General features: G+C 34.5%; 1 protein-coding gene across 1 annotated transcript in view; it reads left to right on the top strand.

The window, feature by feature from the left end:
• The window catches only part of Etv1 (ETS variant transcription factor 1), an 89,897-nt gene that overhangs the window by 10,729 nt on the left and 54,548 nt on the right, over positions 1–24,620 (top strand). Inside the window, 1 exon segment of the mRNA XM_047561232.1 lies at positions 1,741–1,794. Within this exon segment, the coding sequence (XP_047417188.1) occupies positions 1,741–1,794 (54 nt within the window).

The following is a 24,620-nucleotide window of genomic DNA, read 5'->3' as shown; positions in this document are numbered from 1 at the left end:
ATTTGGAGAGGTTCTTAGTTTGTTTGGTTTCATTTGGTAGCAGGGGATGGTGTGAATTTAATAAGGTAAAGTACTGGTGTGCAAGCATTTTTGGAAAACAATTGAAATGTCAAACCGCATATACTTCACAAATGGGCAAGACTCATTGGACTGTGATGTTTTTAATAATATAACATAAATTTATTCAGACAAATATTTGTTTTAAAAAAACACTATTAGATAGACTGAGGAAAACAAACCTTAAAAAGAACAACAATAGACAAATAGAGAAAAACAAACTTTAATTCTATGAATGTTAGATTCCTTTTATATAGAATATTTGATATTAAATTCCTCTTTGTATGGATTTTTTCTTAACTCATTCAGTAATTAACCTGAAACATTTTCAGTAGAGACTGATTATTTATTTTAATTAGCATTCCCCATCCAGAATAAGCTCATTTTAAAAAAGTAATTGACATCTGTTTTAATATGACTTGATGGGATAAAAAAAGTTTCAATATTATATAATACTATACCAGCTAATCAGGCCATAGTTTAAGTTAATTACTATGATACTTCATTATGTGTTTGCCAAATTAAAAGTAACCTAACTTCCATTCATGTAGTTGGTGTATGTGAGAGTGTGTATATTTGTGCAAACTAATCTTAGTAATATTCTGTCAGTTTGAAATAGGTTATTTCTATGTCTAAATCAACTTTGATGAAAGCAGTTTAGAAGTGAAAAAGTGGACTTTGTTTTGAATATATTAAGTCCTTGCTAGTCAGTATTTTTCCTTTACTTAAAATAGGGAAGTCATCTGACATTAGAACTGATTAAATAGTGATATTCTTTTTATTAATGCTGAATAGGCTCCAGGAAAATATTTAGCATGAAAAGATGGCATTTGTTTTATTATTTTTAATTATTATTATGACTGTAATCACCAAAATGTATTACTTTTGTGTGTGACTCTAATGACAGTTCTTTCATTTTAAAACTTTATAGGAGGCTTTGGACAAATTTGGGTCAATGTTTTGAGGTACTGGAATTTGAACCAGGAGTACACTACGGCTGAGCTACATCCCCAGCTCTTTTCTAAACATTTTTATTTATTTTATTTTATTTTATTTTGTTTTAGAGACAGAGTCTCACTAAGTTGGCCAGGTGGGCCTCAAACTTATGTTTCTCCTGACTCAGCCTCCAGAATTCCTGGGTTTACAGGCATGTACCACTGCACCCGTATAGGGAAAACATTTTTAATTATGTCAGTCTTATTTGCAAGAGATGGAACATACCAAAAGCAATAGTTTCGACATGTGCAGAGGGATGTGTGTGATACTTGTATACGACTTAAAAGAATCATGTGACTCATTTTGATGGGCAGCTTAAGCACTGGCAGTGGGTGAATTGAAATACCTTTTGCTCCACTCTTGCAAAATGAAACCCTGCAGGAAATAGAAATCCTAGAGCTCCTTTTATTTTTTTGTCTCTTTTATTTCCATCTGGCAGGGTGAAATTCCGAGGGACTACACCTGCCACTGTCATATTTCTGACATATTTATGTTTCCTAGTTGACATCAATGATCCCTTCTGTTTCTCCTTCTAAGTAGTACTGTCAATGCCATTTTAAATAGGAACTTATTGGCAAATAATAATAGGTTTGTTCTCAGCCTAAAAAGACCATGTTTGACAGATTTGAGTTGACGTTCCTTATGCCTTGGCAGTATTTCTCTTAATTTTTTTTTCTTCTTCTTCAGCTCAGGTACCTGACAATGATGAGCAGTTTGTGCCAGACTATCAGGCTGAAAGTTGTAAGTATAGTATGACTCATCGCTTGTATTTCTCATTATCTGTCTTGTTTCCTTCTTTCATTCTTTCTCTTGGGTTGGTTTGCACTTCTAGTATCTGTACTTGCATTGTGCCAGAGTCTTTTTAGCTTAGAGTCATGAGGTGATTTTATTGGAAAGGTTGTGACATCAGCAGAATCAATGTATGATCTGAGCAGAGCTTCAGTCGGCAAGGACAACCGATTTGTTTAAATAAATGGTTCTGTTCTCCATATTTAGTACTTGTCTTTGGAGAGGAAACAGGGTGTGATTCACGAATGTGCAAGTGTTTACTTCCATTTTGCCAATATGTTCACGAGGAAAAGTCTGGATGCTGACAGGAGACAGTCAGAATTGAAATACATATGAGATTAGTTATTGTATAGCTTACAAAAGATTCTGGACCCAACATTCATTGCATTCATAAATTGTCACCTGCTTTGATTTAATTTTTAGCCTGAAATTTCCTGCTTCCTGGTTGCAGGAACACAAATGAAAGCAACCATTGGCTTCTTTCAGGGTCCTTCCCATGTCCCTTTCCTTGAGAAAGCCTGAGGCGTGATTCATGGGGTGCTTGCCCTCCCTTAATTGCAGAGTGAGCATTTTACCTGTACTAACGTAGTTGCCTCGGGGTTTACTACTGAAATTTATGCTTTGCCAGTCTACTAACAAACCGTACCTATTGACCTGAGAAGCAAATAGTTAGGAAAAAGTTGTACAATAGTTTCCCCTTGCCTGTGGGGAATACAATCCAAGATATTCTGTGGATGCCTTAAACTTCTGACAGTACTGAACCCTGTACTCTGGTGTTTTAGAAATTAGCAAAAATGATAATAAAATAGAATAATTAAAACAATATACTAAAGAGAAAGTTATTTTTAAATTACACATTATTTCTGGAATTTTCTATCTAATATTTTTGAACTTTGGTGAATGGCAGATGACTAAAACTGTAGAAAGTGAAACTATATAAGGGTTGTTGACTGTAAATGCCATCTTGGTTTTGAAACTGGCCTAATGCATTTTTATTCTGTTGGTGCCATTTATAGCTATGACTTGCTTCATTTTTTTGTGGTCATATTAGCTGAGGCAATATCAACAGTAATATTAGAATACCTTTCAATCCAACTCACATTTTTATACCTTGGTATCACAAATTCATACATTACTTCAAGTAACAGATGTTTGCTGGAAATGTTTTCAACTTTAAATTTCCCAGGCATAGAGGGTTGTGAGATGCTTCTTTTAGATTTTCTCCCATGTTGCCTGTTTTAGGTCAACTTGATTTAAAAAACATATTAAAGCAAAATATGTATAACCTAATAGCAATCATTTTAACCACTTTTAAGTGTACAGTTCAGGAGCATTAAGTACATTCACATTGTTATGCTACCATCACCAATATTCATCTCCCCGACTTTTCCATCAGCCCAAACAGAAACTCTACCCATAAAACAATAATCTCCCATTCTTCTACCTCTGCAGCCTCTGGTAACCATTGTTCTATCAGCTTTATTTTTGACATGAGAAGAGAATTTTGCATTCATTTTGATCTGAATGCAGGTGTTTGACATATGATTTCAAGAAACATATTCAGCAATGATATAGACCTGAATGAGAGACCCTTCAAAACATGTGCAAAAGGCCGATGACTAGGGACAATAGCCAGGCAAGGTCTTCCCTTACTGATGAAAGTGCGGGAGGCAAACGGTGCTATTTCTAAGATTTCACTTCCTGAGAGGAATTTGCATTCTTCTTTCTAAAAGCTAACCCTGTCATCTGAGTCAAGGAATTAATCTCATTGAATCATTTCACATTTGAAGAAATCGGTAACAATTGCAATACAATACCAAATGTCAGAGTAAAATAAAATACCTAGAGGTAATTTTTTACTTCTTTTCTCATTTGACCTATTTTCAGTTTTTCTCATTCTTGAGCATTTCGTTCCCTTGAACTCTCTTCTCTGGGTCAAAGTGATGTGGTTTTTTTTTTTTTTTTTTTTTTTCTCTTTTTCCTCCTTTGATCACTTCTCACTCCTTTTATCTTCTTTCGCTCTTATTTGTGCATCTCTTCTTTCCCTGGGGTTCTGTCCCCAAACATTTCCTTTTCCACTGTATCACAGTGCTGTCCCATAGAATGTTCCCTGTTGATGGAAATTACAACTATGCTGCCCTGTATACAGTAGCCACTAACCACATTGGCCACTGAACATATGAAATGTGGCTAATAGAACCAAAGAAATCAATTTTTAATCTTAGCTAACTTTGATTACTTTAAATTTAGACATATGTGGCTACTGGTTACTGTCCTGGTCAGCATATAACCCCCAAGAGTGATGTCTGCCACATTGTTATTTTCAGCCTGGATCTCCCGTCTGAAGCTATTGGGACATTCTCACCTCATCCACCGCTAGGGTCTCTACAAATTAGAAAAAGGCAACACCTCTGGACTCATCCCTCAGCTCTCAGTATGTGTTGGTTTAAAACACTATGTACACACCAACCATGGTCTTCAGTGTGATGCTCAGCAAGTTCAGTGTTGAAGTCTTTATTTTTCCTGAGCAACATTTCTAAGTGTCATTTACTTTAAGTTAATGGTATTATTCTCCAAGCTGAAAAATCTGTGATTTCAACTCAGTCACCTCCAGTCCACAATTGCTAACCAAGTCATCAATTCTTCCTTTCAAAAATATCTTAATTCCACGACCTCTCCTCCATCCCTGTTTTGTTGCTTTAATTCACACCCACATTTGACTTTGACTAAAACTTCGGAATCAATCTTTTGATTGGTTTTCTTGCTTTTGTTTTTTTCCCTTCCTACCCTTTGCAGTGGCATTAGCACACAGCTATCTGGCCTTGTTAATTTTCTCTTTAAACTTCCAGCAGGACAAAGTCCTAATTCTTTGACTACAGAAAATTGTCGTATAACCCAGGCCTCAGCTACCTTTTCAGTTTTGATTCTTGCTACTCCAGCACCCCATCCCTTCCCATTCTCAGCACTTCAATTCCAATTTTTTAATTCTCCAAGCAGATTATTCCATTTTCTGCCTCATTTTGCTTTAAAAGTTTTCACTTTTGCTTTGTGAGCTTTACGATTCTCCTGTACTGTACTCCGTGTAGCCTTTACCTTGCTGAGTCTGTCTCAGGCTTTTCTTGTTCTCCTCACTCTGCAGAGTTAGCTGGATTTTACAACATTTTGTGTCTTGTGATTATTGTGTTAGAATATGTTAGATACACGTCTGCCTTCCGTAAGAGTGAATTCCTTAAGGATTAGGACTTGACAGATTCTACGTGCCCTACGTGTTATAGAATCACAGTAAGTAAAATTGTCATCCTTATCATGATCAGCTTCTTAGAGATTATTTTCTCTTAAGTATTTTCAGAGATTTCATTACTCTCTTAAGGTAGAAACACTTGATCTTGTCTAAACAATATATATCATCTCAGTCTGGAAATACTTGTTAGAACAATGAAAGTTTAAGTTTTTTAGATTGATGTTTTATTTTACTTTAATGACTGTCAACAGATTAACAAACGTGACTTTGGAACTTGTGAATAAGTCAGAACTTTGAACAATATTAGAAGTGTGAAATAGTCTGATAAACTTGAGGCATATTTTATTTCTTGTTTCTGCTGACATTAAAAAAAAACAAAACTTTTTCATATGATGCTGACCAACTAATTTCAATCCTCACTAAGGAGAAAATAAGAGGAAAATGGTTGAAAAAGAAGAATAGCATTTGGATTAGATTCTAAGGAGGATTTCTGGATGGTGAAGCTTATCAAATACTGCAATTGGGAGTTAGATGGTCTTTGAAATGCTTTTTACAAATGTTTGGTTTATGTCTCTCTGGAGATGCTTAGGGGTTAGAGGGATCCTAACTCTAGAAATAGAAAGAAACTTCATTCCTGCTGTGTGACTCCTCTATAAAGTGTATGGAGCTACTTTTTCAAATGTAAATAATTGAATTTCCTTACATACCTCAATGAAATAAGATGCTTCTATTTTCATTTATTGTTCTAGTCCTTGAGTAATTGAAGGCTAGCCAGATTAACAGCCAGATTCTATTCAGTTAAGATCATGTGTTTGATTGTAACATGTTTGAATATATGTGGAAGAGTAGTGAACAGATTTTTCAAAAATTGTGAAAAGGACATTGAACCATAACACGTCGGAACTTCCTACTAATCTTTCTGAGCATTCCTTATTTTCTAATTTATCAATTAGAAATTTGGACTGTAATCATGTTATACTATAGCTTGCTAACTTTCAAAGGATGCTAAACTTTGAAAAAAGTATAAAAATTAGAAATAAAAATAAATAACTTCCTTACAGGTCCATGCCAGAAAACAAATAACATGGTTTGAATACATTTATTTGTTTGTGTTTTAGTGATACATTTTTTCATAACTTAGTTAACTCTCCTGGTACACATTGAATTACTTTAGATACACTTTAGTCTGGAAAAGATGGAAGTATATCTCTTCCAAAAGGAGAATTCAGACTTGACATGGTGATGTACACCTACAGTCCCTGTAACTCTGAGGCAGAAGGATCACAAGTTTATGGCCAGTCTGAACAATTTAGCAAAACCTTGTCTCAAAATAAAAAACCCAAAGCACTGGGGATGTAACTCAGTGGTAGAGTAGCCCTGAATTCAATACCCATTACTAAATAAATAAATAAATAAACAGAAAGGACAACTCAGAGTATTGAAAACATAAGGTAGATGCAAATTTATAAATAAACTGAAACTTTTATAAATCATGCTTTTAAATTTTACCTCAGTAATCTTATCATTTAAATTACATGTTTTAAATTTACTTACATACTAATCTTTAAATCTAAACTTCATTTTATTCATCACAAAGTTAGGCGTTGTGTTTATAACTACCTCATTTCTCTTTGGTTACATTAGTTCATTTCAGTCTTCTCTACAGTGATAGCAATAAATGAAAACAGAAGCATCTTATTTCATTGAGGTATGTGAGGAAATTCAGTTATCACATGATAGATGGATATTCACCTTTACATTTCACAGTCTTCCAGAGCACTCCCATGAGGTTTGCCAGGGTTATACAAAATTCCCAGCAGGGTAGATCCTTGACCATCTACTCCTTTCTGTTAACACTTGAGAAGATACAATTGGAATGCAAGTCAATTGCATTGATGACACTAAAGGAATAATAACCTTGACTCTTTTTAACATATTTATAATAGTAAATATTTTCAAATTTTTACAAACTTAATACTTTTAGTAGAATAACTAGTGTACCTTCCAAAAACAATCAAAACAAACCAGTATATGGGAATTCAACTGATTAAAAGCAGTTACATGGTAACTGTTTCTTCAAGTAAGTAAAAGTCAGTTATACTTTGTTTTCTTAGGTTGTTTTTTTTTTAGAATGGCACTTTGACTACTGAAAAATACCATAATAGATTACAATTATAAATCTACTTCTTTTTGTGGTTGATGGTGTTGGTACTGGGGATGGAACACAGGGCCTTGTCCTTGCTAAGCACATGCGCTAACACTGAACTACACACCCAGCCCTTCAAATCTGCTTCTTAGAAAACTGAAATCGGATAGGTCTATGAAGACCCTGACTGAATAGTTTTTAAAATATCATTTGCTTAGGATTGGAAAGTTCTATCAATGATTTGTGTTCTTAATATTTTGCACACGTACTGGGCTTTACCTTCCTGCCTTTTGTTACTTTCTGCACATATAATGAGGTCTTTGTAAAAGTTTACTTTTCATTATAGTTTTGAAACCTTTCTTGTCTGATTAGATTTTTGGATATGATTAGATAGGAAGACTTTGTTTTATTTTTTCACTCCTCTTACTACTTTTACCAGAGGAGAGCATCATACTCAAAAGAGCAGTGGTGTTTTCTGAGACTTGTTTATTTTTTTTTGTATTTATTTATTTTCTGGACTGGAGATCAAACCTGGGCCTTGCACATGCTAGGAAAGTGCTCTACCACTGAATTACATCCTCAGTCCTTAAAAAAATTTTCTTTTTTTTTAAAGACAAGGTCTCATTAAATTGTCCAGGCTGGATAGAGCTTGTGATCCTTGCTCTTCAGCTTTCTGTGTAGTGGGGTTTATAGGCATGCACCATCCCGATGCCCAGCTACATTTCTGAGATTTGAGACTACCAGATTGTTACTGTGTTCAACTTTTTTCCTTTTCTAATTTTTGAGGGACAATTAAATATGTCACTGAAGACAGATTCAAACTATCCACTTGAAGGATAAACAGTTCCATCCTTCCTTACTTGAGGTAGTATGCTTGAGATCTAAGTAATAGCTAGCTCTGGAAGAGTCTGTTCCTTTCTGTACTTTTGTTTTGTTGATAGTTTTTAAAAATTTTTCCTTTGTTTTGTTCTTTCTTACAGTTTAAATATTTTATTAGGGCGATATACTCATAGAATAAGGAAACACACACACACACATACACGAAGTCATCCTTGATCCTACAGGCTACTCTTCTTTGTAGAGATGAACATTTATTTTTTCCCTTTTAGTTGTTCCATGTTCTAAGTAACATGCTGGTACTGTAACTTCTAGATTTATCAACTTTAAATTGTATTTGTTGCCCCATTAAACTAGTATTTTGGAAAGGTTTTAATTATTTGACTGACAGTACTCTGCTATGCAGTTCTACTTGCATCTGGTAGTCTTATTCACACCTGGTCATGAGTAAGAATCACTCCGGGAGCTTCTTCAAATGCAGATTGTATTTCCTGTCCTGTGAGAGTTTGATATTGTAGGTCTGGGAACTGGGCCTTGAATCGCTGAGGAGCTGATAGATGACTCTGATGCAGGCCTTCTGTGGAACCTGAGGTTAGTCGCTGTGCCTACCCTCTTATTGACTTAATTGCAGAATAATAAAGATGGCAGTGTCAAAGCTGATGGACCCTGCTTTTCATACAGCTGTACAATTTATTATATAACACATGCAATCAGCATCTGAAAATTTTATGTAAGAAATACATTGTCATTTTATTGTTACATATACTAAAGAACCAAAAATGAAATCTACATAAAAATTAAATTTTTAAAGCTTCTTACTTTTTGCCATCTTTGCTGGAGTCATGCATATTTTCTAATTCTGAAGATTATTTTCTAGTTATTTTTTCTTACTTTTAACTTTGAGAATCATCCCTGATTATAACTCTCTGTCATACTATAGCCAATTCTGATTTTCAAGCCTAATTAGTAAATTGTCAATTTCCCCAATGCAGGTTAGAGAGAACCAGGGCACTGGCGGTCCATCCTGCTCAGTATTTCTGGTAGGGATTCTTGTCATTAGATGGTCTGTTCCACTAGTGCAGGTGTGCCCTGTGTAGCCACTGTTGCCAGTAGGCAGACAGTTTAGTTTGGTGTGTGTTTGTTTCATAAGGAATGCATTTTTCAAATTAGCATAGAAATCCAAAGGCAGGTAGGTGTTATCATGCTAGGAGTTTTATTTTAGGTCAACTTCTAGGAATCCATCAAATCCAATAGAAGAAACAAAATCTAAATGGCACACTGGGAACATTCCTTAACCTTTGTTCACTTAACTGAAAGTTGACAGAGAACTAAATCATCTCTTAGACCCAGGCCACATTATGATTCTACCATTCTTCTACATTCAAGTGGAAAAGGTAAAATCTAAATATGATTGTGTGCACACTTGAAATTAAAAGTGGACTTTAGGAAAAAACATAATGGGGGAATAAAGTACAAGTAGAAACTACTAAGAAAGACTGTATTAATAGCAGAAAATTGCCTTAATCTTAATTTTAATAAAGTATGCTATAGTTGATACTTAAATATTTTTCTTTTTTTTTTGTTTGTTTTACCACTTCTTTCTTTTTTTTTTTTTTTAATACTGGAAATTGAAGAAAGGGATGCTTTATCACTAAACTACATACTCAGCCCTTTTTATTTTTTTATTTTTTGAGTCAGGGTCTTGCTAAACTGCCAAGGCTGACCTCAAACCTGGATCCTTCTGTCTCAGCCTCATAAGTCTCTGAAATTATAGGTGTGCATCACCATATCCAGTACCAGTTTGTTCTTGTTAAGGTAGATAGATTAGACATTATTCCAAGGTTTAATATAAAAAAAGAAGCAAAATTAAAAGCTGTAAAACTGAGGCTTGCTGTTTCACCATAGCTAAAAGCTAAAACTTACATCTCAATCCAAGTCTTTAGGATTTTATCCTTAGATTCTTTGTTTTTAATTTTGCCCTTCATGTAACAACACAACTTTTAAACTGACTTCCAAAATATGCTCAAAGGAAGTATGTCAACAAATATTTTCCACTCACCCATGCCTATAATTAGTTACAAATTATTTTGAGAAAAGTAATCTGTGCCATCTTTGGTTGAAGTTCACTCAATATTAAGTACCTTCTTCTTCTTTTTTTTTTTATTTTGTTACAGGGATTGAACCCAGGATTGCTTAACCATTGAGCCACATGCACATGCTCATTCCCCCCCCCCTTTTAAAAATATTATTATTTAAAGACAGAGTTTTGATAAGTTGCTTAGGATCTTGCTAAGTAGCTGAGGTTGGCTTCGAACTTGTGGTCTTCCTTCCTCAGCCTCCCAAGCGGCTGGGATTATAGGCATGCATGACCCTCAAATAAATATATTCTTATGCAGTGACTGAACTTCTTAGGGTACAAGCCAAACAATATTTGTTGGAAAATCTGAGTAAAGAATAGAGTGGAAAATAAATTATAGAATCAGATTTTGTAGTCTTCGTTCTAACATTTTAAATATATAGACATACACATGTATAATGTGATGTGTATAAAAGCAAACACAATGTTTACTAGTATTTGAAAGTAAGATCAGTTATTAAAATAATTGTATTTTGGGGACAATTTCATAGATTACATAAATTTTATGAAATCAGATATAATGAGGAAATAATATGAGCTAAACTAATACATGTGGACCTTTATGCCATAATTGTATATTAAGTGTTTGCTGTGGGTTTTTATTTATAGCATTGTTTTTTTTCCATTTTTTTCTTTTATAATGATAAACATCTACTTAAAATTCACAATGCATATTTGCTTTTGTCTGTTTATTGAATTTTGTTCTAATGAGAGTTTCTGCTGTGTGTCACTAAGTAAAAATGTTGGTTTGATATTGTTGCTTTTTAAAAATCTAATGAATTATACACCAACAAGCTCTTCTTGCATTTGACTGTAGCTGAGGTTGGTGGTTAACTGAAGAGCTCATTTACTGGCAATGTAACAGGAGTGGTTAGATTAAAATTCCTGTTTACACAATGTCTAATTAAGCTTTCAATAAAAAAGATCTTTCTGTGAAATGATTATATATGCAATTTTTGATTATTTAAATCTAGTATTTAGGAAAGAAAGTTTTTCGCCATAGGTACAACATTAAGCTATCTGTTTCATAGTTAACTCTTAGTTATTGGCTTTATAATTCTGTTATGAGTGGTTTTGAAATTCTGTAGAAAGGTTCAGTTGTGATGGTTCCTTTGTTTATCTCTTATATTAGGGATATATTGTATCCTCATTTCTGTTAGCAAAATTGGAATGATTGTATTGTTACAAATGAGACATATATCCATAATCTTCAATTTTATTATTTCAAATATGAATAAAAAATTTATTTAACAATAAATTGTTGAAATGAAACAATTCTTACATCACCTATGAGATTTTAGCTTAACATTTGTTTATTGAGTATATATGTCTATACAGTTGCATCTATATAGATGACTGATAGGTTTATAAAACTCTATTCAACAAATATGTTTTGAGTTCCTGTCATGTGTCTGGCTTTGTTCTATGCATCAAATGACACAGTGGTGAACTAACCAAAAAAACACATGAAAACACAAAAACAAAAAAACCTTTGCTATCACAGAGCTTATATTCTTCTGCACGTGATAATGAAAGTTATATTCCTCCCGAGCCAGGTGATATGAACTTGTGTGAGAAGCAGTGTCTTTTCATAACCATTATGTATTCAAACTCTGATCCATTAAATTCTGCAGAAAATGTGCTTAGGTTTTGTTTCTTTCATATTAAGTTTACTTTTACAAAATGAACTCTGCCCAAAGGTGTGGTTGCTGTGGCCCAATGAATTGCCATCAGTGTCTAACCTATTTGGCTTATGCCAAATTCCTGTGATGAGTGACTAAAGCAAATTATCTTGTATCTTTTTAAAAATTACGTACTGTAATTTGTTATTATTGTTTTTTGTTTTGTTTTTGTTTTGTTTTTTGTGGTGCTGGGAATCTAACCTAGGACCTTACACTTGCTGGGCATGCACTTTATCAGTGTGCCACATTCCCAGCCCCATGTATCTAATGTTAATTATTAGTACATGAGGAGTATTGCCCTATTCTACTAAAGATTTGTTCTTTAAGGTTCATTTCTAATGTTACTTATTCTTTTATTATCTTAGTCAAATTTAATGACCTCTGTGTGCCAATAAATGCTTTATATACACTTAATTTTACTCCTGTTTCAATGAGCTTGCAGAGGACGGATCGTGTCCTGCTTATCTTTGCTGGTTCATGTTGTAGGAATTCACTAGATATTGAATTGAACTGAATGAATAGCTTCCTGGGTACTTAGTGTTGTTTTTTTTTTTTTTTTCCCTGGTTACCAGAGATTGGACTCAGGACACTGGACCACTGAGCCACAACCCCAGCCCTATTTTATTTAGAGTCAGGGTTTCACTGAGTTGCTTAGCACCTTACCTTTGCTGATGCTGGGTTTGACCTTGAGATCCTCCTGCCTCAGCCTGCTGAGCTGCTGGAATTACAGGCATGTACCTCCATGCATGGTGGTATTCAGCATTTTAAAAAACATATTAATGTACAGGTGGCTAGAGTTGTTTGAGATCTAATGGAAATATCTGCTTTGATTTTTTCCCCCTGTTTCATTTTTCTTTCAGGGATAAGGGTATCTCTTTGCACTCATGTAACATTAGAGCTAAACCTCAGTTATTAGATTAGGGCTCTCTAATAAATTTTATTTGATACTCCTCTCACAATATATTTCTCAGTACAAATACTGTTTAGCACAAATACTCTGAAATAACTTGGTATTGTTCTTAATTTATATAAAGGGAAATTCTGGGCATAAAATAATCAAATAACAAAGTCACATAGAGATGGAAGTTGCATAGCTCTGTCCCCACCTCGGTTGCTTGGTCTGTGGAGATCTTCTTTCCCTGCTGACCAGTACTCAGACCACTGCTTCTGCACTACACTAAAAAAGTCTAAACAAAAAGAAAAAGGACGTGGTTGGGGCTGGGGGTGTGACTCAGTTGCAGAAGGCTTGTCTAGCATGCATGAGGCACTGGGTTCAATCCCAAGCAGTGTAACAACAAAAAAGATTTATAAAAAGTACACAGTTAACAAAGAATGATGTTCATGCAGGACATTGATGGTACTTGAAAATCTTCTAATCAAGGCATGATAGATTAAGAGAGACCAAGAGAACCTTGTAGTAGAAAATTTTCCCAAGGAATATGTCCTGTGAACTCATGGGTTATAGCTGTGGGAAAATAAGTTGGGAGGACTTGTATTTTAGAACTCCTCCATTTGTTATCTGGGCTATGGAACTTGCATTTCTCTGCCTTATGGATTTTCTCTTTTTTATTCAGAATTTGAGAGATGTTTATGATGATACCATATATTCATATGTTGTCTACGCACAGGATTTTATTTTTCAAATATTTCAGGCTTGACACATTTTTCTTGCTGGAGGAGAAGAACCATTTGGGCAATGGTGGCAGTTTTAGAAATGGTGCTGGTAGTACTGGTAGCATTCGTGGAATTTCCAGTATAATCGTAAATATTGAAGGAAATTCCAAGCTGCAGTTTGAAGAGACCTTGTAAATTAATGATATCAACATTTTAAATTTAAAGATGAAGTACAGAAATTCAGAATGGCTATTGGATTCTATTTGGTTTTAAAAGAAGAAAGATTTTATGCCCTTAGTTGTGTGTTGGGACAATAACAACTAAAACAATGAACAAAGACACTTCACTTTTTAGTGGCATTTTCTTTATCAAATTCTCTATTTGTCTTACTGGAATAAGACCCATTTATGACCTTTTTTTTTTTTTTTTTTTTTTAAAGATACTTTTAAACTCTGCTACTCACAAGCACAAAAACCTAATTGTTGGATGAAAGGATGAATTTGTTCAATATATCTTTATGAGGCTTTTGTTTATCTACTTCATCGATTTTAGCATGTCTACATATAATTCTTAGTTGATTGTTAGATTTTTTACATTAATTATGATCAAGACCTATAAGCCCCCACAAAATTCTGAGTGCATTTTGTTTATAAATATATATCCCCCTTTCTCTATTTTTTCCCCTTAACTTTTCAACACTGACATTTAGTCCTAAAGTACAGGATGCCCTTCTTAAAATTCCTTCCAGCTGTAAACTTGCCAGCAAAAGTTCTGTCAAACACTGTCAAGGCCACAGAAGTCTGTTAAGAATGGCTCATTCCTAGCAAGATGTATGGATAGTATTGAAGTAAAACCCTTCAGTAGTGTTAGCTTTTCCTTTGAAATGGCGGTCATGCTGTGAAATGAACTTTCACCGCTGTTTGAGGTTGTTTTTTCTCTATCCCGATGGACACAACAGCCTTATTATGTTGATTTGATTTGACTCTCCAGTCTTTGGCACTGTGGCCAGAATGTCAGGTGATGCAGTGGTCTCAACTTCCGGGTCTGCAGGGATAGTCAAGTAACTGGATGTCAGTGCTCTGTTTTTCTTGACTTTTTTTTTCCTTCCTAAGAATGTCCCATTCTTGTTCTTTCCAGGATAATCAAACCCTATTTCCTTTTTGGAGAATTCAACTTTCATTCAGGGTTTTATTGCAGATTAAAGGCTGGTACATTAGAAGGTTATCAGCTAATCAATAACTGTCAGTCTTTCCATCTTGTGATAAAGCTATCCCATTGATCAAAGTGGAAATTTAGGTCCTTGGCTTTTAAGTGGCAGTTTCTGAAGGTTCAGATAATGTGCTTATGGGATGTATGGACCTATCCCTTCTGCGTAAAGAGGCAGACATATGAATTTATATGTTTATGTAATGTACTCATAAACTGAACTACCTATACAAATGGCTCCATCTGAACTTTATGCAAAATACTGCATTCTCACTGTTCTTAAATTTTTGGTCAAGTATATTCATCAGTATCTCCCCCACCCCCATATGTGTACACACACACACACACACACACACACACACAAACACACACACCACATATGTACACACACAGCCTTTTTCTGGTTAAGTCTGGTATTAAAATACCTCCTAAACTCCTAATGTAAAATTTCAGTAATCATAAACATAGCAAAATTTACATGAATCTTATGATTACAAAATTGAAAAAAAAGTGCTTTTATTTCATATTATTATGTAGTTAAGTTGAATAAGACTTTCATTAAGATTTAGCATGTTTCTTTTGGCAAAATGCTTCTTGTCCTTTCAGTTGCATTCCTACTATGGCTTTCTCATAATGAAATCAAGTTAAGCCAATATACAGTCACAGTGCCAGGCCTTGCGTTAGGTGCTAGGAAATGAAAGATAAATGTAGTACTAGCAGTAATATTAATCTCTGATATTTGTTTAGCATTTTAGAGTTCGTAGACCATTTTCACATCCCATATCTCATTGCTTCTCAAAACAACCCTGGGGTATAGGCAGAATGGACAAGGCTCATACATGTTTGGTGTGGTTCCCTAGTCTCCTAGGTAGTACATGGCAGAACCAGGACTCATCTCGTAACATTGTCTCTTGTCTGCTTTTCAGCAAATTGTGCTAACCCTGTCTTCTATTGACTTGCTATGACTGTACAAATGAGTGAAATATGTATAAATATTTTTGCTACAGGCATATATACATACATTTGTGTGCTTGGATAATGCAGTAAAGAAAATGTGGAAAACTATTTTTTATTACTTATAGGGTTCTTCTAATTTATAAAATAGTGTACAAAATAATACATAAATGAAAGCAAAGGTGAAGTAGGCAGTATCCTAATTTCCTTATTATTCTATGAAAATCTTCATCCTCTTGCTTTGAATTATAGACATATATTTAAGTCCTTTGTATACATAGGTCTTGAGACTCAGGAATCCTGAATGTTTGCTTAACAAAATAATCTCCCAAAAAAGAATCTCTGAATTCTGATTTGGACACTGTTTATCTCTGGACAATGTGTAATTAGGCAGAAACATTTGCTAATATTGTCTAAAATTAATTTAACCTCACATTTGAACATCACATTTTGCCTTATACTACTTTAACAACAAACCCTTTTATGCTATTTATAGTATCAATGCTGTAGACACTAAAGGCATGTACTATAAACAAGATGGGCATCATCCAGGGAACTGAGAACAGCACATCACATAAGAGCAGAACATTAGTCATTTGAGTTAAAAATCTCTGCTGTTTACTAAGATGTGTGACCTTGTACAAGCATCTTAAAATCACTGGGCCTCAGTTTCCTCCTACATAAAACAGGAATAATAATATCATCTTCTCCTATTTGACCTGAATACTACGTGAGGATGTATTTCTGTGTGTGTGTATTTGTGTAATACTGTGTATGTTTTATGAAATATATGTATATAAATTCCAAGAAGACATATATAGCCTTTTATTCTCTATATGCAGTGTTTAAAACACACCATTCATATTGTATCACAAGTACCTTCATATCTGATCAACTTACCTTTTTGTATTATGTGTTAGTTTTGTTTGTTTCCATGCTTAGGAATTATATATGTATCTATCAACCTATAGGCCAAGTCAATACATATTATAAAATAGTTGTAAAAATAACTGCACATTTTTTTGTTGATTTTGTTATGTAGTTCAGGGCATATCTATGATGATATATTGTCAGCAGAACAAACTTAAAGTGTTACTGGTTCTAACTTACTGACACATTGACCATAGGCGTTCACAAACAGAAAGTTCAGGTAAAAACATGGTAATACTTGTAATACAGACCCAGTGACAGGATCAGTTAGCATCTTCTATTTAAGATTATGGGTTATGAATTCTGGTTGATCAAGGACACGTTAATTTGTGGGTCTAGCAAAATTGCTTGCATCTTCAATGTTTTTGTTGATTTTGAAGTTGATGTATTCATTGAAAGAAAAAAAGTGTTGATTTTTCAATTAAGATGCAACCTTTACAATGCAAAGCAATAATAATTATAGTGTTCATTCAGCCTGAAGAAAAAATTTCACTAGTTAAATAGCAATAATCAAGATGAGAACTACATTAGAAGGGTGCTAATTTTATGATCATCTCTATTTAAATAATAAAAATGAATCCACAGGACCCTTGCTGTAACTCTACTTGCAGTGAAGTGGTATTAAGCTTTATATGGGGCCCTCTTGAAGTCCATATTGAAAGAAATTACTGCTTACCTTGTGGATGACCAAAGATCATCCTTAGAAAACAATAAATCATTTATTAAGTAGTAGCAAGCTCCTACAGGACTAGATGTGTTTGACTCAAAGTATGTCCTAAGTATTAGTGCAGTCATTCTTTTTTTTTAAATATTTTTTTAGTTGTCGATGGACCTTTATTTTATTTATTTATCTATATGCAGTGCTGAGGATTTAACTCAGCTTTTCCCACATGCCAGGCAAGCGCTCTACCACTGAACCACAACCCCAGCCTCCAGTGCAGTCATTCTTAACGGATTCTTATATTTTCCAGTTTCAAGGAAAATCAAAAACAATAAGAAAATAATATGGAATTGAAGTTTCACCAACTGGATGCTGCCTGCTAAATATATGAAAAAAAGATTCCAGTTTTCTCCTCCCCCTCCCTGCAGAGGGAAATATTAGCATCACAGAATTATGTAGCATTTCAGTAAAAAAGTAGCTGTAAGCTTAGAAGATAACGTGTGACCTTTGGAGTTCAGCATGACTTGGTTCAAATCTTGGTTCTGTGATTTACCACTTTTGTGATTTTGAGCTCATTACTTCTTTAGCTTTGTGAGTAAAAGGTAAAAGTAAACAGGTTGATATGATGAGTAAAATAGATAATTTTTGTCAAAATTTTAGCACATAGGTTGGTATTGAATAACTCAGTAGCTCTGTAGAAGTAAGGCAATATCAATATGTATTTAATATAGGTATCTTTTTGAGGTCAGAGAATTTTATAAGCTACATTAATAGTAATGAAGATTCAGAACAGTAATGTCAATACTATGGTTGAAAAGAATTTGAGACAATTGTATTTGATCGACCCAGCAATAAAAGAGTTTGACTTGTGATGTCATTCTTGCTACCACACACTGGTAGCATATCTGGCCTAGAAAGATGTAATTGCTCATTACAGATCTGCTTCCTTTCCACTGTGTTCCCCAACCCACTCAAAAGAGGAAGCACAGCAGACACAGCAACATATACACTGCATATTTGGAGCAGACCCTGCTAATTCTTTAGTTTGTCTGTTCAGTTGTCTGTGCACAGAGCTCCAAGTATTTCCTTTAAATATTGTATCTGTTTCCCCATTGAATAACAACAAAAATGGTTCTAGAGAACCATTTATTCTAGAGAACAAATTGTATTTTAAAAATATGGTTTTAATTGGAGAGTCATCCTATTGTAAAATTTATATGGATGACTTCCATAGATATAATGTCTAGATAAAGAGAAGTAATTATTTAAGTATTTATTTATCTGGAGTATAATTCTTCAACATTAAAATATGTAAAAACAGCAACATGATTCCTACCTTCAGAAAGCATAATGACAATTTTGGAGGCAGAAGGGAGACATAGGTTGGGAGCAGTTAAGACACAATAGAGTGGGGAGTTAACACAGCAGCTGGAGCTTGGCTCCAGTCCCCTGACTCCTACTTTTCAGCTGAGGGACGTTGATGAGTCCCTTAATCTCTCAGTATTTCAGTTCTTCATTTTCCAAAAGGAATTGGAATAGTAAGGACACTGTATATGTGTAATAAAGATAAAGAAAGTCAGAGCATTCATAATTATTAACACAATTGCTATTATATTAACAAATAAGCAGTACTACCTGACTGCAGATTAATGCTGTAGTCACTAAACTCTGTAGTTTCCCAATTGAACAGTTTGTAATTGAACTGTTGTAGTTTTTTTTTTTTTTTTTTTTTTTTTTTTTAAGAGATCAACATAAATTGGGATAGTTAAGACCTCATGGAAAAAAGAAACATGACCTGGAACTAGAAACTCAGTCTTATGAAATATTAGCAATGACATGGACCTAGAGCTTCCCTACCTGTTATCTCTATATTTGATGGGTAATGATTGCTGGTACTTGGATAGTGCATATTGTGCATTAGGTCCTCCTCTAAGACATGTTTGGAGTTCACTGGAAGAACAAATGGGCCAACCTGGAAATTTCTCAGGATTAATTTAGATGTCACATTATTGGGGAAAATATAGTAGACAAAAAAGATTAAAGGAAACTCCAAGTAGTCTCATAGAGTTTTTTGTAAAAGTATTTTAGCATCCAGGTGCAATGACTCACACCTATAATTCCAGTGGCTCTGGAGGCTGAGGAAGGAGGATCTCAAATTCAAAGCCAGCCTCAACAACTTAGTGAGGCCCTAAGCAACTCTGCAAGACTTTGTCTCTAAATGAAATATAAAAAAGGGCCGAGGATGTGGCTTAATGGTTAAGCGCCCCTAGGTTCAATCCATGGTAACAAAGGGGGAAAAATATTTTAGCATGTAGGTGCACTTGCATTAACCATTTTTAAAACAAATACTAAGTAATGAGCATACATTGTAAATTTTATAATTATGTCAGTGGAATTTAATGTGATAATTCAGTGAAATAGGCACTGGCTAAGAATTTATGCACTCATCATAAGGGAAGAAGAGAATACGGCTTTATCTGACTTAACTTTTATCCCTGTGCACGCCCTCAATTTACAAAGCGCCTATTTACTTCAAAGGGGTGAGGAGGAGAATGCAAACCGGGACTATTATGTTTGTGATCATACGATTGTTTTGCAGGTGGTACCCATGTGTTTTTCCAAAGCTCATCTTTTCTATTTGCACACTTGGAAGGAGAGCAGAGCGCTCTTTCATCTTCATATTTTTCTAGTTTCTTGGAACTATCAATTACAAAGAGGGCTGTATAAATCTTCTTTGTCTGTTTAAGAGCTAATATAAGCTGTTGAATCTATCAGGCGGCCACAGTATTTGACGCACCTAATAGCCACCTTACACCTGGAGTTACAGGAGATTCATTGGCAGAACTCTGCTCTAAAGAATTAGATTATGATTCAGAAAATAAAAGAGGAGTATAAAAAAATCCATTTAACATGCAAGTCTCCTACATCGTGCTCTGTTGCTAGATAACAGGACTGTTTGTGGTCATTATCTGTCATCGTCTTTGATCAGTAAATTACAGAAAAATGACTGTCCCTCTAATTAATCTGTGATCTGTAACAGGCATTATAACATCTATTCATTCAAATGAACTGATACCTGAGAGTCTCAAAAGATTAAATTTTAGTAGATGCTTTAGGTTGACATTGCAGTAAATGTAATTTTGACAATTAAAAAAATGCAGTTGAATATTAGAATGCTTCAGTGTTTAGATATACCACTGAAGCATTTAAGTGAGGAGAGAGATTTAAGAAGAGAGATTCATTTATACTGGCCTTACCTAATTATCATATCTTAAAATTTAAAATCTCTCAAGGATTAGTACCTAATAAGTGAAATTCATGAAAATAAAATCAAATGCAAAAGTTATTTTTCAGCTAGTCTTCTGTACATTACAAATAACACAAAAACTTGCATTATGCAAGGATTAGTATGATTTGATATGTACTTTGATGTTACCACAAAACACTCTGCCCAAGATAGAAAACAATTTGTAAAGTTGAAATATTATTGCCTCTGTGCTGTGATTTTCTGTTTCCAATACCACCTGTACATCACTGCTACCTAGTTATGCATTACATTTATGTTTAATGTGGTAATCTAATTTCTTCTTATTTGCAGTTAGCAAGTCAAAGTAAAAAAATATACATTGGAATGTTGCCATGACACTATTGCTGTGGAACCAAATTTAGTAGCAGGTTAGATGTGTTGGTTCCCATCAGACAGGACTTGGTTTCTGAAGGATCAGAATGATCTTTTATGGAGTTGTCCTGTGTGCAACCTCAAGGGGTGGCTTGTGGATAATAGGGAGGTTCTAGAGTTGCTTTAAAAAACAAAAACAAAAACAAAAACAGTAGGAATCCTTTGAACTAGCATCTGGGAAGTTACATCATCAACTCTATAACGTGAAATAAAATGTTAGGAATAATTTTCTACACATTTAAGAAGCCCTTCTGAGTTACTATAAATAGTGTTAAAATTAGGACATTTCTTAGGTTCCAAGTATATGCTTTAATGAATAGCTATGCATTATTCTATTATGTATTCTCAGCTATTCTAATGATTGTATATCACTAGATCTCATCAACTAAGTCAAATCTTATTGTAACTATATAAAAGTGTCATAAATTGCCTGCAGGGTATTGAACTCTGATATAACAAGTTATATCTCTAGGTTTACTTTTCAATAACTGCTCTTTCTAAAGATTGTGAAGGCAGACAAAATAATATTTTAAACTCCTTGTGAAATAGTATAATAAGGTCCTGTTCATTTGTGATTTGTTAACTCCCTAGTGGGTAACAATGAAAATTAGAGGTGTGTTCTTGTAGAAAAAAGAAGTGAATGTGTAAGACACCAGAAATATTAGTTCCAAAAATGTTAATATAATTCTAAAATTCTTTATCCCTATCTTAGTTTTCTTGGAGTTATATCCTTTAGCCATTGAAATGTGATCTGTGTCATCACTGATTATTTACATCTCATCCCTACAATACTTACAAAGTAAAATTAGGTCCTTACATAGGTATCTTATATGTTGTCTCTTGTTTATGTCATGGTCATGGGTGTGTGGTTGTGTCTTGCTGGTATTCTTTGTCAGTATTGGACTTATTTGCTTCCTGTTTTGTGTGTGGAGGCTGGGCATGTCAATGGAGATTTAAGGTTTATTATTGTGGTACCACTCATGTCATAGGTGTTAACATTTATCATTAAGAAATGGCAAAATGGTTGGGAGTAGTGGCATACACCTGTAATCCCAGACACTGAGGCAGGAGGATTGCAAGTTCAAAGCCAGCTTGAGCAACTTCGTGAGGTCCTAAGCAACTCAGTGAGACTGTGTCCCAAAATAAAAAAAATTGAAAGGGCTGAGGATGTGGCTCAGTGGTTAAGTGCCCCTGAGTTCAATCCCTTCCCTCTTCCCCCACCAAAGGATAAAAGGACTTGATTGACAGGGAAAAAGTACCTTCCCCATCACTCTTTGCTTTTATATTTCATACATCTCCCTTTCCCCTTGGGCAATCCTTAATATAGTAGAGTTAAATGAAAAGTATTCAAGATGGGTAAAATACTTTGGGTAAACATTGTTCTCTAAAGTGTTCTCTGAAGTTTCCTCATGGAAACTGCTCTAAGATACATTGAATTAAATATTACACAGCAGTTTAAAAGGACAGTTCCCAAATTTATTTTGGGATATAAATTATTTTAAAAAGTGCCAAATGAGTAGTTGGTTTAAATAAAATGTGTTTGCAGGATTTGCCCCAGCTAGCATTAAGAGCTGTAACAATTGAGGCCAGGTGACAAATCATTTCTTTTTAAGAAGGTGTTTATTGTCAGGAAAATTGCAAAGTTTCCTTTGTAATTACTCTATCTTTGTTATTTTGGCAGCCTGTAAAGTTTTATTGGCATTTACTGAAAGGTACTTTTTTTGGCCCTAGCCAGCTGGCTTTCTTTTTCAGGCAAACTTTCCTAGCTCTGGTATTGAGAATATATTTTCAGCTTTGATTGTCTACTGATGGGGTCTTTTTGAACAAGGAGCCAAGTGGCCAATGTCTGGATTGATCTCATTCTTATCTTCAGGAAAGTGACATCAAATGCTATAGATGTCCTTCAACCATTTGAGGGTTGCTTCATACTTACCAGCATGTCATTTTTGTGCTCAAATGGTCAATTTAAGATCATGCAAATTACAGACTCTTTTCACATCCAGGCTAAAAGTATGTGAAATTATGAATCAAAAGTGAGGTTTTGATAACTCCCAGGAAAATCAATTTTTCCAGCAGCAAAGGGTCAGCAAATTTAAATCAAAAGATCATTTCCAGGGGTTAAATATTAAAACAAGTAATATATAAACATTTGAGGAAATGGAACAATATTAGAATTTTGCTAGACTTATGAATGTGGTGTGTAGATTTGGAGTTTAAGGTAGTCTTCTCTCTACCTGGGCCATATACCTTATGCCTTACTTCTGGATTTATGGAATCCTTGTCCAGATCATACTAATACATGTAGATGAATTCTAAAGTCAGAATTACACTGCTCTAGTTCTTAAGACCACAGCAATTGGGCTGGGGATATAGCTCAGTTGGTAGAGTGCTTGCCTTGCAAGCATAAGGCACTGGGTTCAATCCCCTGCCCTCCCCCCCAAAAAAAAACACCACAGTAATGAATTATTTAAGCAAGTTTTGCATCACTAATTACTTACTTCATTGCTATTAAAATACTGCTAGAGAATATGGTTATATTTTATTTTGTAAAATATTTTTACTTGTCTACTTGTTCTTAGTGAGTAAAATTTACAAATCTTAGAAATTGCTTTTTGTACTCATTATTCCAAGTGTTGACAGGCATATTAGTATTTGGCAGTGTTCTGTGGCAATGCAATATTATCTTGTTTTGCATATTAGTATGGCCCATAGTTAAATAATTAATGTAAAATTTTTGGTTGAACCTTCTGTGTTTCTGATTTAATTAAAAAGGAAAATTGAAGATCACACTCATTATTTATTACTTTTAGGTAAGGTATCTTTAGATGCAATTACCTTCGTCAATTATGATCTATTTATGTACTGCTTACTTTTTTGGAACATTGAATTTCATAGACCATATTTACCACATTTTTCTGAATTGTTGGTTAGAGAATTGTACAGATCATCTACAGAAGGTAGCACTCTGGAATTTGTTCTGGAATGCTGGGGGAGGCCGGGGATGCAGGATTGAAGGAAGCCCACCTTTCATATGTTCTTCTGTGGGAAGAACCCATCTTCACGGCCACTCAGAAGCCAGGACAGAGCCCTGTTGGTGTCTGGATATTCTGCAGGCCCATCTGTCATAGCATTCCTCGGAACCTCTTCATGCTGGACTTAGAAACACTGGGAAGTGTTGGGATTGTCCAGCCCCAACCCAGCTAGGAATAATAGCAGATACTGCATAACTCTTTTCCAAATGCCTGTTATTCATTATTTGAAAGAAATTACCAGGCAGAGCAGTAATCTCTCTTTTTGGAACTTTGCAGGGTTTAAACATGTATCCATATGAAGACAAAGATAATTTCAATAGAAGAGGTCTTTTCCATATTCAAAAAGGTCGTAAACAGGAAGTTTATTAAACAGATCAGTTTTTGAAAGATATAGATTTGGATGGGTATCTTGATTCAGGGACTTCATTTCAGTTTATTAGATCTGTTTCTCAAATAGCTGCAGCTTGTTCAGTTTTGTCACTGCCAGTTGGATATGAAGTACTGTATGTTTGGGCTCACTGTACAGAATTTGTTTCCAAAAAAAATGTGTCGTGCTGCTTTCCATCTACTGGACCAGTAGGGGTAGGAAGATCTGATCTGAAGCCAATGCAAAATGCAAAACTGATCGGATTTGGATTGTTTGTACATTAGGCCTTCCT

This window comes from Sciurus carolinensis, chromosome 8 (genome assembly GCF_902686445.1).
Source record: "Sciurus carolinensis chromosome 8, mSciCar1.2, whole genome shotgun sequence".
NCBI classification, from domain to species: domain Eukaryota; kingdom Metazoa; phylum Chordata; class Mammalia; order Rodentia; family Sciuridae; genus Sciurus; species Sciurus carolinensis.
This window is presented reverse-complemented; position numbering and strand designations above follow the sequence as displayed.